This window comes from Suncus etruscus, chromosome 11, assembly GCF_024139225.1.
Source record: "Suncus etruscus isolate mSunEtr1 chromosome 11, mSunEtr1.pri.cur, whole genome shotgun sequence".
Lineage (NCBI taxonomy): Eukaryota > Metazoa > Chordata > Mammalia > Eulipotyphla > Soricidae > Suncus > Suncus etruscus.
Genome location: NC_064858.1, coordinates 29942887 through 29957190, shown reverse-complemented (window position 1 = coordinate 29957190; position 14304 = coordinate 29942887). Strand labels below are relative to the sequence as shown.

Genomic DNA, 14304 nt, shown 5'->3' with positions numbered 1-14304 from the left:
TGGGTCACCCGACCCCCCTCTCCCCCTTTCCTCCGGATCTCCAGGTGGGTTTCTGGGAGGACCTGATGGGGCACCCTGGGTTTTCCCCACCCCCAGGCCAGCTGCGGAGATTGGCCTAGGGTTGCGCTTGAGCTCGTGAGATTGGCTTGGGGGGTGGTGTTTGATCTGTGGGGTGGCAGATAGTTTGTCAGTTATACTCATGCTGTCACTGGCAATTTCATACTAGTCTACATGATGCAAACCGCGCGGGGGCGCTAGCCCCCGCGCGAACGTATACTCCTCCCAACCATCACTACCCCCGATTTACCCCTCTTAAGTTCTATAATACACAGTTTTAATCTCAGACCAAAGACATACAGTGGATCTAACAATCCCAGAACTATTTAGAAGGACATAAATTAAACACATATATCTTTTGAATATTTCATGTATATTTTCTTTAATGGTGTAACTCTCTCTATATTCTTCTACCATGATGTTTCTATCCACTTTCATCTTGTCTTTTCTTTGTAAGCTGTTCAATAAGGATTGTTGGTGGAACTGTCCCTCAGTTTGATGCCTATGATTGAACTATGTCATGGAAATTGCTGGTCTTGTTCCTATGGCCTCCAGATGCACCAATAACGCTTCATGGCATTGATCCTTCTTTGCATAGACACATTAAAATAGGAAAACACTATACCTACAGATAAGTTCTTATCTAATAAATCTCAGTACAATGTACCTTACACCCTGAACATTGATAGAATGACCTGGCACAGGCCTCAGAGGAATGGGCATCCTCCATTCACGCCAGAACCAGGCAAGCTATCTACGAAACATCCAAGGTCTTTTATAGCAACAGCTGGAAGCAGTCCTCTACCAGGAAAGACACTACCAAGGGTCTGACATCGACCTCCTAAAAAGAGACTTCCGATTACACTGAGAAGACTTGACAACAACAATGACCTGCTCTACAGGACATGGTTCTCTCTAGTGCCCCTTAAGTGTGAGATGAAACGAGAGGATGCTCTGCACCATCCTGACTGCAATATGGGATATGCAGACTCCAGGACCTTTAATACAGAAGCATGATACCAACAACAGAGACTATGTGAGGAATGAAGGTGTATTGCCACTACAGACGATGACTTGAATTGGACAAACTAGTTTGCCTGGAGCCTAGAGTCAGTCCTGTGCCAGGAAACTTCAGGGGTAGGGTCTCCTTGTATTTAGACCATAATTTTTCTTTCCATGTCTCTTATATTTTGGTGGGCCTATGCAAACAAATGCCACTCTAACACCATTTATTACTACTTTCCCTTGACTCCAATCCTTAAGAAAAACAACCCACTAAAACTTTTGAGGTTAACTTAAACTAGTAAGCATGTGCATGGAACAAGATAAATGTACTTTGCCCTCAATGTTTAAGGAGTTACATAAGTCTAATCTCTTTGGATTATATTGTGTGCTGCTAAGAAATAGTATGTAATACAACTGGGGATTTGAGGGACAAATTAATTGTATTGTACATGGGTTCAGTTTTGTTTTTCTTAATTTTCTTTGGTTGAAAGATCAAGGCTGGGATATCATCGATGGGACTACCGAGAATTCTGCTTATGGGTGATTGGGCTTCCACTGTAACTTTACCCTGTCCTCTCTCTTTGCATCTTTGTTGTCATAATTAATAAAAGCAAAAAAAAATTATTATTTTGTTTTATTGAATTTATTCAAAAGATTATTATTGTCTGATTAATTTGAAGATTTTTTTCCATATTTTTTTTTTATTTTTGGGCAATACCCAGTGATACTGAGGAATTATTCCTGGGTTTGCACTCAAAAATCGCTCCTGGTTTGGGGGATTATATGGGACGCCAGGGGATCAAACGAAGGTCCATCCTAAGACAGCTGCTTGCAAAGCAAACACCCTTCCACTCCACTACCACTCCAGCCCCTTTTTTCATCTTCTATTCATTTATTTTAAGACATTTTTCCAACTTTTGTATGGACTTTACATACAGCACATCTTCCAGCTTACTGATTCTGACTCTGCGGGAGAGGCCTTCCAGTGACTTTTTCATTTTGCCTGCCAACTGTTATTTCTGTCTGAAGTTTTCTCATTTTTATTCTCATATCCTCTTGGATCTTATTGGCTGTTTTTCTATTTTTCCCATGGTTTCTTTGAGTTATTTGTACATCCTCCACTTTTTCTCTCTAATGTCCTTATCTGAAACGTTATGTAGCTGGCTAATGTTAGTTGAGTCCTCTTTTTGTGGTGACCTTTGCATTGTGTGGTGGTTTTTATGTGTTCTGGTGCAGCTTCTTGATGGTAAGAATTGTGCTGCAAAGTAGAGCCTCCACATTATTCTCTCAGTGCACTAGCCTGAGTTTACAATGACTTTATTTTATGTGATTCTTAAATAAACCCATTGTCACCACAGCTGCTGTTCTCTGGTCTTGCTTGTCTCAAGGCAAACTTTTCTCTGGGGGCAGTACCTTTAGTTCATTATGCAGATTGGCCACCAGGCTATGTCTGGGTTTTCCAAGAGAGATGACCTGGACTGGGTAAGGATGTCTGCAAGCAGAGTGGCTCACAGGTCTCTCAGGTCATTTCTGGGTGCATTTCTGGATATGTTTGGGGCATTTAAAGAATAAAAAATTCTTTTTTTCAGATTGATTTTCCAGCCACTGAGTGGGAGTATATGAAATCTGATTTTAAAGAGACCAGAAGTAATTTGGAAGAACCACCAAAAGAGTGTTTAAAACACATCGCCAAACTTTCACAGAAACTGTCTCCTTTACTGTAAGTGATCCAGATCTTAAGAGTAAAATATTTTTATTAGCTGGTTATGACAATTGACAAATGCCCTACCTAGTATCTTTAAAAAGTAGAGCTTTCCCATATGATTCCTTTTATTTCCCAAAGTCATACAATTGGGTAGGTTATCAACTGATGTTTCAGAGCTATAAATTTTGTATAGTTTTAAATGATTTTCTCTGTGTTATTTAAAAATTTTAACTTTAGTGAAGAAAAAATAACCAATTAGAGGCCCGAGAGATAGAATGGCGGTAGGACGTTTGCCTTGCACACAACCGACCCAGGAAGGACCTGGGTTTGATTCCCAGCATCCCAAATGATCCTCCAAACCTGTCAGGAGCTATTTCTGATTTCAGAGCCAGGAGTAACGCCTGAGTCCCACCAGGTGTGCCTCCCCCCAAAAAAGAGAGAAAGAACTAACTAAAACCAACAAAATGGAACAACAGGGATAGTACAGTGGGGACAAATTCATGCCTTGCATGTAAGCTATGTAGGTTTGATTCCCAGCACAAGATATAGTCTCCTGAACCCTGCCAGGAGTGAGCACAGAATCTAAAATGAGCAGTGAGCACAATCAGATATGGCTTAAAGACAAACATTTCATCACACCTCAACACCCCCCCAAAAAACAACAGAGTGAGTGATTATATATATATATATATATATATATGTATGTATATGTGTGTGTGTGTATACATATATATATATGTCAGCATTTAACAGTGTCAAACCATGGTCAGGCCTCTTTCAAGTTATTTTTGTAAACAGGCGACGATAACTTTAATTATGAGCATTTGTAATATAAAAGTTAAAACTAAATTTTAAATAAATAAATATTATAGAACAGATAAATCATGTGTCAAAAACAATAAATTAGCACACTTCCCAATCCTTCTCCAAGATTTTGATGCACATAAAATTATATTTAAATATGGTACACATGCAGAATACACTAAGGCTAAATACACACAAATACACTCTATTCCTATGCAGTGAAAACAAATCTTTGTCAAGGTGTTTTTCATTCTTACCAATTGGTGGCACTTTCTTAAATAATGCAGTTTTCTTTTTTCTTATTCTTCCTTGTGTCTTTCTTTTGGCTAAGTGCATTGCAGCCTGTGCACACAAATATGAAGCAGCAGCTCCCCCTTTGAGTCTCTGCTAGAGCTCTGCCAGGCCCAAATGCAACCCTGTGTCTATAGAATCCTGAATAATGAGGGTGACAGTGTGGAGTTTACTTACTCCTGTCTTGATCCCGGTGCCCAGGAATTTAGTTGAGTACTAAGTAGCACTTGGTGTAAGAAGTGATGCCAGTAAGAATACCCGAGAGCCATATTCCAACTTAAATTTTTGTTTGTAATATTGTGTTTGTCATTTCAAACATACCCAGCAGTTCTAAAAGCTTACTCCTGATTCTGTGCTCAGTGATCATTAATGGCAGAGGACCAAATAAGGTGCCAGAGATGGAACCTAGGTTGGCCATATTAAAGACAAATAAACCATTCATAGTAATATCTGTCTGACAACTCAAAATAAGGCATGCAGGAGAAAACATGAAAGAGGGAGCTCCTTCATATTCTCCACATTCTTTATTTTTCTTTTTGTTTTAAACTTTATTCATTTGTTGATTAATTGATTTGTTTATTTTGGGGATACACCCAGCAGTGCTCAGGAGTTGCTCTTGGCTCTACACTCAGAAATTGCCCCTTACAGGCTGAGGGACCACATGGGATGCCGGGGATTGAATTGGGTTCCTCCTGGGTCAGCCACATGCAAGTCAAATGCCCTTCCACTGTGCCATATCTCCGGCCCCTTTCCCATATTCTTAAGAGAGCACTCCTGCCTCATACATGGTCAGAAATTACAGTGGTACACAGTAAATTTCAGTGTTACATAGTAAACCATCATTTTTTCTTGACCATTTCTTTCCATCACTTGAACAGTCCATAGCCATGAAGAGGCCTTTGATGCCCAGGCAACATTATTCACACCCAGTAAAAACACTCTTACTCACTTGTAGCCTCATTGAGTAGCTCCAGCAGGATGCCACTGACTTCCATGTAGCACTCTTATCGATACTAAGCCTTCTAACTCTTTCTCCTAACACCCAATGAAGGCATAACATGAGCTACAAATTCAACTAGAGGCTTTTGTTTGCCTCTTCCATCTGCCTCTGCTTTTATCTGAGTCTGCTGACAAGCTGCGTTTGCAAAGCAACTTTGAGAATCTTTGGGGTTTTCAGGGCTTTCATCTTATGTTAGGTCATGTCAAATCAGTTGCAAAAATTAGAGATTCAGGAACCAGGGATATGTGGTGGGTTGGAACATCATCTGACTCACTTAGATTTGTTAAATAGCTTTCAGAGATGACTCCCAATGGTATCCATAAGGACTTCTTAAATGACTCCCTTGATATGCATAAGGGCTTCTTAAAGTTTTTTCTACCCATGATGCCTTTTCAACTGAGAAAAAGCAACATGAGTGTTTGCTATAGAAAACACCTTAAATGCATTAGACAGTTGACTTGGAATTTTTTAGTTGTGCATTTAGAAATGTATTCCAGTGGTCCAAAATGTTTTTGTGGTTCTACACAATACCGTACAGGGTTGTAAATCATATTTTAAGAATAGCATTACATTTTTTTATTTATCATACAATTTTTGTTAATGGTAATTAACCTATGTTGTCTGTATTTTCACGAATTGTTCCTATTTTGATACTAGAATAAAACTCTTAAGATGTCAAACATTGTATGTAAACTACCAGTTCCAGTGATGGTTAAGTTTATGGCACTTGGTTTGGCCCTTGAACCCCTTGATGCTCATTAAACATTAACACTTAAATCAGTATGTTTTGGTAAAGCAGATTGAATTCCTTTTTGCAGGTGTCAGGGCCATATACAGAGTAAAAAAAACAATAGGAATAGCCTTTGAAGTCTTAATGTCACCTTAATTAAATTAAATTGTTTTCCACTACTTACTGAAATAAATGTAACAGCTCTGTCACATATTAGAAACCACTATATTTATAGAGGTTTTAATATGAAAAGTATAACATTGTTTTAAATTTCAAAAACATCAAGCGATATATATATAAATATAGTTTATATTTAAATATATACAACATTTTCAAAATCAATAAATAATAAGCACAGTTTTAACACTTACATTTAGAGGCTTGGGTCAAAGATAATGTATAACAAGTTGTGTACTAACTAGCCTTGCACATGACTAAACTGAGTTCAATCCTAGACACCCTATATGGTCCTTGGAGCATTGCCAGGAGTAATCATTGAGTGCAGAACAAGGAGTAATCCCTCAGCATTGTCATGTATGAACCAATAATAAAATGTAAGAAGGATTTGCCTTTACATTTTAAAGATCTTTAAGTCACTCTACTAAATTATAATATGTTTCATTGTGTAACTTTTATTTAAATGAATAATTTACACAGAACCTAACATTTAATCTTACTTAACACACATATATCGTTACCAATGTTTGTTATGTATAATTTCATTCTGGACAATGAAGAGACAGGTGAAGAACAGCCTTCAATCTGATGAAAACGTGTGTTAGAACCAGATAAACTTCAATTTGGAAGTATTTTATTTAATCATTTGGTGACTTATTTATTCCTTCTTTCAAACTTATTACATGTAATCAGAGCCAGGAAGTTCAAGCTCAATAAAATTCAAAAAGAACACAAAGTCTTCAAAGGAAATGTTTCAAGACATAAAATTCTATTATATATACATATACTGTATACATATAATATTTAAACCTATCACATACATATACACAAATTATACATACATAAAAGTTACATTTGCATATAATACGGATACATACAATAAGTATTTGCACATATGTATACGCATGTATATGTAGAAACATCACCTCATATAGTTGTGAAGGTACTTATCATAAAGATAATTTTTCTACTTAAATAAATATAACACAAGAAAAATACATATGAAGCTACATATTTTCAGATATTGAATGACCATAACTTTAGGTGAGTCAAGATATAAAGTTACTTTAAAGTCAAGGGCACATTATATATCTTGATTCTGGTAGATAGAATCAAATAAGTTTATTACAAGCCTTGTTGAGATTTTTTTTAAGGGCAAAGTTTAGTGTCTAAGAATATTGAGACAGCCAGATTTGCAGGATATATATATAGAAGATTATAAGACATTATCTCAGAAATACATATATTGTGAGGAATCCCCTTAAATATTTTCTGATAATTAAGCTATTAATAAGCAGGGATTAAGGGATGATAAAAAGAGCCACCACAGATACATGTGAATTAAATAAATATTTTAAAGTTTAAACATGATGGTTCAGAAATTTTGATTCCTGAGTATAGAGGAAGATCATAGAATACTTAAGACTTTCAATAAATAAACTAGAAAGATACCTATTGGAATAAAAAGGATTTATCTCAAGATTAAAGACTATGGTAGGTTCAATCTGTCAAACAGTAACAAGTCTCAAAATGGTCAAATTGGTTTGCTAATAAGTAAAATTGCCTCATCAAAAACAAAGAAAACAAAAGCATTCAATGTCCAAAATGTTAAGAAAGTGTAGATGTATAATAGGACAACTTGTGTTTTTAATGCAATATTTTAAGTATTCAGCATATGAAATATAATTGTGAAATGTTAGAAGATGAGAAAGACTTTTAAAAAATAAATTCTTCCATTAAATCACCATGAGCTACACAGTTACAAAGTTATTAAGGAATGAATTCAGTAAAAAATGTACAAAACGTTTCACCAATTCATATTTCAATCACCAATGCCCCCAGTTCTTTCCTACCCTCCTCTTACCCTCTGTGCTCTGTTACTTCACTATACAAATATACTGTTTTTATAAGCAGTTTTGTAGATTCTTTAGGATTTTCTAAATATAATATCATGTCATCTGCAAACCCTAACAAATTGACTTCTTACTTTTTATCTGACTGTCCTGGGTATATTTTTTTGCCTAATTGCTATGACAAGTAATCCAATACTATATTGGATAGTAGTTATGAGAGTGAGCTCTAATTAATATTTGAATTTTTAGCACCTGTTGTGACATTCCTCCTTTCATTTCTTATTTGTTTCATTAGGATTCTGTGTGTGTGTGTGTGTGTGTGTTTGTCTTGCTAATGACTTATTAATCTGTTTTATTTTTTTCAAAGAACCAACTTTTAGTTTCATTAAGCCTTTGCATTGTTTCTTTGGATTCTAGCTCATTGATTTTGCTTTAAATTTTATTATTTTTTTTTACCTGTCTACTTTCAGCTCAATTTGTTGGTCATTTTCCAATTACTTAAGCTGTGAGGTTAAGTTATTTATGTAGGTACTTTCTTCTTTCCTCATGTATGCTTTCAGGGTTATAAAATTGTCTCTAATTACCTCTTTATTCTTGTCTCACAAATTCTGAAAATGTATGTTTTCATTCTTATTTGTTGTCAGGAATCTTTTGATTTCCTCTCTGACTCACTGGTTATTTAATAATTAGTTATTTAATTTCCAGGTATTAAAGTTATTTCTCCATTCCCTGTAATTCAGTTCTATTTTCAGTGCATCATGGTCTGAGAAGAGAGTTGAAACAATTTCTGTCCTCATGATTTTATGGAGGTATGGTTTGTGGCACAACATATGGTCTATCTTGGAGACTGTCTCATGTGCATTGGAGAAGAATGTGTATTCTGCTTTTGGGGGATGAAAAGTGTTATCTATATTTACTAACCCCCTCTTTTCATTTCTTCCATCAAAGCCATTTTATCCTTGTTGTATTTTATCCTGGTTGATTTATCAAGAGGTGACAGAGTGGCCTCCAACTACTGTTGTTTGCTTGCTATTAATTTTTCTTCAATTTTAATAGTAGTTGTTTTAAGTATTTTACTGGTCCCATATTGGGTGCATATAGGTTGAGGAGTGTGATGTTTCTGATATAAATGCCTTGATTATTATGGAATGACACTCTCTGTATCTTATAGCCTTTTGAAGCCTGAATTCAATGCTGTCTTATATTAGTATGGGCACCCATATTTTTAAGGGAGTTGATTGCTTGAATTGCTTGTCTTCCAAATTTTGACTTTGAGTCTCTGTTTGCTCTAAGTATTCATATGTGGATTTTGCAGACACAGGTATGTTGTATTCAATTTTCTGATCCATTTTGCACTCTGTGTCTTGGCTCTGTGCTCAGAAATCACTCAGGAGACCATCTGGAAAGCAAGGGTTCAAACCCAGGTCTGTCCCAGGATCGGTTGTGTGCAAGGCATATATACTCTACCCACTGTGCTATCAATCAGGCCCAGTGTTGTGTTTTTGTTTTTTTTACCCAGTTATGTGCTTACCAAAATTCATGGAATTGAACCTGTGAATTCTCAATTAATAGAAAATCATAAATCATGTAAAAGAATAACAAGTATTAATAAACATTAGGAACAGAGGGATTGAATGAGAATAAAATGATTTGTCCATACTTTTTAATAAAAATTTTCCTTCTGATAAAGGGAAAATTTTCTGGTGATAAAGGTCGTTGACCAAAGGGAATAGAGTTTAAAGAGAGTTTAAAGAGCTCTTATAGAGAGCTCAAAGAGTCTCTATAAGAGTTTAATATCTATTTATTTCATTTTGTACATGAAGATTCTAGGAATTTTAATTCTAGGAAATTTCTGTGACATACTGACTCTTAATATCTTGGACTATTTCTAATTACTCTTCTGGGGAGTTTTTGATTATAATGCCAGTTTTTAAAGAACCCTAATTAAATGTCTTCATTGACATGAGATGAATGTTGTTTACCACTTGAACTGTGGTTGTGAATGTTTCCATTGAAGAGTAAACAAAATACCCCAACTGTTTGCATTAGGGACCTTGCTCCAGAGTCAGCTATTTGAGACTGCTTTCCAGGGAGAACAACTTGGACATTTGAAGAAGTTCTATTCATTGGTGCTTTGACTCTAAACTTTCAGCAAACTAAAAATTAAAGCCAAACCATCCTTGATTTTGAAGTTTTGAACAAAGATTTTTTTTTCACTCTGTAAAAAACTCATTTTGAAACAAAGAAATTGCAGCATTTAAATAAATATTGTGGTAGAAAGATAGCACTGGGGTTAAGTAACCTGGTTAGTACATAGTTAACTTTTGGTCAATACCCAGCACCTCATGTGTCCCATCACAAAAATAAAAAAATAAAAAAGTAAACCATTGGGACAAGAGCGACAGCATGGTGATAGAGCATTTGCCTTGCACACGGCTGACCCAGGACGGACCTCAGTTCAATTTTGCCATCCCATATGATCCCCCAAGCCAGGAGCAATTTCTGAGCACATAGCAGGAGTAACCTATGAGCATCACCAGGTGTGCCCCACCAAAAAAAAAAAAACAGAAAAAAAGTAAACCACAATAAAACAAAAATTATTTTTATTTTATTTCTTTATTACCACATTTGAGTCTCAGCTACCTTGTAAAGAGAGTAAAATAGTAAATGGCTCATTACCCTGTTCTGGGTCGTTAAAGAGACAGCAATTTTCCAATCCAAATGGTATTGTAATAAATATGGCAAGAGTAAGAGAGAAGGACTTGGGAGAGGAATGGACATTAGTTCTGAAAGATAAAGGACTTTTTGTTTCAAAAGTAAACTAGAACTCAATCCAAAGAATTGTAGTAAGTTTTTGTGTAATATTTTCAGGCACATTTGTTAATATAGCAAATAGTAAACTCCAGTAAATGACAATTTCCAATCTTGCTTTGCAGGCTCTCTGAGGAAAAGAGAAGATATTTATGGTATTATCGCTTCTACTGCAATAATGAAAACTGCTCTCTACCTTTAGTCCTGGGTAGTGCCCCAGGATGGGATGAAGGAACTATATCAGAAATGCATGGCATTTTAAAAAGGTGGAAATTTTCCCATCCTTTGGAGGCACTTGGACTTTTGACTTTCAGGTAAGAAAGGTATAACCAGCATAAGCTGATGAAGAAAAAGAATCAAAGAGAGAAAATTATAGAACTAGGTGGTTAGTTTAATAGCTGTTTCATTTGGTCCCAAGTTTAATAACTTTGAATAGTAAGTGTATGTAGAATTAATTAAATTGTTATCAGTCCTTGATGGGGCTGGATGATGGTGGATAGATAGAGAGGCCTTTCTTAGCCAGGCCAGGGCACCTGCAGCTACTTTGGCCTGGTGGATCTGAGGGGAAATGACCCACTGCAGCCACATTTCAGGAGATGAAGTTTTATCATAAGCCACCCTGTGTGGCTTTTAAACTGAACAGCCTCTCTGAATCCAACCGTCTCTGATTTCTCCATCCTGCCTTATTCTCCTGGAGGCTTCTTCTCCAGAATCCTTCGCTGAAATCCTTTTTGCACCACTGAAAAAACCCCTTTGTTACCTTTCATAGATTCCCTCCCAGAAATGGGCTTGTTTTACCACTGGTAAGATTAGACAGGAAGTTGGGAATATGAACTAGGGATATAAATTTAAGAAAATCAGTGTTAAAATTTTGCATTTAGTGTTAACTGGGAAACATGATATAATTTCTCAAATGAAGATTCCACTGTTCTTATCAAATTAATGAAAATTTGAGAAAAACAAGCAATTCCTTATGACTCTGCAGGCAAAATTCTCATTCAAAATGAAGACAATGTTTTTTTCTTTTGAAATACATAGTGTTAGTAAAATCCCTACTCTAGATGTATAGTTGTGAAAAGGACATTTTTTATATATTCTGAGGTCTTCCTGGAGAATACAGTGCATTGACATTGATGGGGTGGAGGCTTGGAGTCCTGATGTCTCCTGGGCTAGGAGAAGCATGTGGAAATCATGTGGTAGCTGTCTCTGCCTTGAAGAAGCAGCCTTCTTTGGCTTCTATTTTATATACCAAGACAAGAAAAAATATTTTAGGTCTATCTCCATGTCTCAGTTCACTGAGGCCTTGAAGAGACTGTGATCTACAAAGCCAGAGAAGATTTAAATAAACCAGTAATATTTTGAATTCTCTCTGAGGTCCTGAGGAATGGTGAAATGTAGAAAAGAGACAAACATGAAAAGCTTTAAATTTGATATACAGGGGTTAGAGAGACAGTACAGGGGTTTGAGTGTTTGTCCTACATGAAGCCAACCCCTATTCAATCCCTGATTCCCTATATGGTCTTCTGAGTACCGACATGAATGATCCCTGAGCACAAAACCGGAAGTAAGCCTTGAGCATAGACAGTGTGCAAGCTTCCCAACCCTGAATTACTGAAGCTTTAAAAATTATTATTCTTGGGGCCGGAGAGATAGCATGGAGGTAAGGCGTTTGCCTTTCATGCAGGAGGTCATCGGTTCGAATCCCGGCGTCCCATATGGTCCCCCGTGCCTGCCAGGAGCAATTTCTGAGTCTGGAGCCAGGAATAACCCCTGGGCACTGCCGGGTGTGACCCAAAAACCAAAAAAAAAAAAAAAAAAAAAATTATTATTCTTTATAAAACAGCACAGTGAGAGAGAAATATTAAAAGGGTTTTCCTCTGCATTATTTGCAAGCTATAGATTATAATAGATTCCTTGCTATTGAAATTAATAAATGATATTTCATATTAAAATTAATAAATTATCTTAGAATTTATGGTGTTTTATTTCTCAAAGTAAAAATTTTATTTTAAAAATTAAATTTTTGTTAGTATTGAAACATTTTTCTTTTTATAAGGTTTTCTAATTTTCTAATGACTCCTTTGTTTTTTATTTAAATTATCCCATATGATTGTTTTTTGTTTTATTTTTCTATAATATCTTTAAGCACCATGGTTACAAACATATTCATAGCTGTGTTTCTGTCATAAAATGTACACCTCCCTAAATCAGTGCAACCTTCCTGCCACAATGCCCCCCAACTTATGCCTCCCCCACCTCCTGCCTGTCTTTGAGACAGGCACTTATTTTTCTCAATACTATTACTGCAATGATAGTTGTTAGTATAGTTTAACTGTGATTAAATCATGGACTGGTCCTTCAGTCTTTCATCTCTATTGTCTTTACCTATTATCACTGTACTATCTTTTATTTTTCTTAAATACCAGAGATGAGTGAGATTATTCTGTGTCTATCTCTCTCCCACTGACTTATTTCACTCAGCGCCATAGTTCCCATGTCCATCCATGTATAGGATATTTAATGACCTTTCCAGTACTATATTAAATATGAGTGGTTAGACAGAGCAGACTAATACCAGATTTTAGAGGAAAGGTTTTTGTTTCTTATTGAGTATAATATTTGCCAAAAGCTTGTGGTAAATGGCCTTGACTATATTGAGACATAAAATTCCCATCTTGTTGAGAGTTTTTATCATGAATAGGTGTTGGAACTTACAAAATGCTATCTCTGCATCTATTTATATGATCATATGTTTTTTTTCTTCAATTGTTGATATGGTGTATTATGTTTATTGACCTGCACATAATAAACCATCTTTGCATCTCTGGCATGAAATCTGGTCATGGTGTTTGATCTTTTGATGAGTTGTTGGATCCTATTGGCTAGGATTTTGTTGAAGATCTTAGTATCTGTTTTCATCAGGGATGTTGGCCTATAGTTTTCTTTTCTTTTTTCTTTTTCTTTTTTTTTTTTTTTTTTTTTTTGCAGCATCTCAGTGTGCTTTTGTTTTCAGGGTGATGTTATCTTCATAATAACTATTTGGGAGTGTTTCTATTTCTTCAATTTCCTAGAAGTATTGGTGGTACTGATTTTTTGGGGAGGCACACCCAGTGGTGCTCAGGGGTTTCTCCTGGCTATGCTCTCAGAAATAGCTCCTGGTTTGGGGGACCATATGGGACACCAGGATTTAAACCACCATCCATCCTGGATCAGCTGCATGCATGGCAAATGCCCAACAGCTGAGATATTGCTCTGGCCTATGGATGAAGTATTCATGATGAAGCTTTTATTTTGTTGAATTTGTCACTATATCTCATCACTGCCTTCAGGCCTTGAGGATTTCTTGTGATAGGCCTTTTATAAATGTTAAGAATACTCCTCTGAATGCATCTCCCTTTTTGATCTTGCTGCTTTCAGTAAGCTATCACTATTTGTAGCATTCATTATAGTGACTAGGATGTGTCTTGGGCTGATTTTCTTCATCTTTTTTAGCTGGTACTCTTCAGGCATTCAGGACTTGGTTGCATGCATTTTTTAGCTCGGGAGTTTTTCTGTAATTATGGCCTTGACTGTTGATTCTTCCTGGGGATTTTCTTCCTGGGTCTCTAGGACTTCAATGTTTTTTATGTTGTTTCTGTTGAGTGTATCAAAGACCTATTTTTGTCTGTTCACATTCTTTGAGGATTTTTTTTTCTCATTGTCTAATTGTTTTTTAAAGGCTCTTTCCCAATTTCTTTTGTTGTATGAAATTGTTATGCATCTCATCTTCCAGATCATTGAATCTGTCTTCATCCACCAATACTCTGTTGGACAGGCTTTCCAGCGAGGCTTTCATTTCACCTACCATGTTTTTCAGTCCTGTTATTTCAGT

The 14304-nt window shown here is 36.1% G+C and overlaps 1 protein-coding gene across 1 annotated transcript in view; it reads left to right on the top strand.

Annotated features, from left to right (window-relative positions):
• The window catches only part of PIK3C2G (phosphatidylinositol-4-phosphate 3-kinase catalytic subunit type 2 gamma), a 378850-nt gene that overhangs the window by 127743 nt on the left and 236803 nt on the right, over positions 1 to 14304 (top strand). The window contains exons 13-14 of the mRNA XM_049782899.1: positions 2652 to 2782; positions 10559 to 10747. Coding sequence (XP_049638856.1) covers positions 2652 to 2782; positions 10559 to 10747 — 320 coding nt within the window. The remainder of the gene's footprint in view (positions 1 to 2651; positions 2783 to 10558; positions 10748 to 14304) is intronic.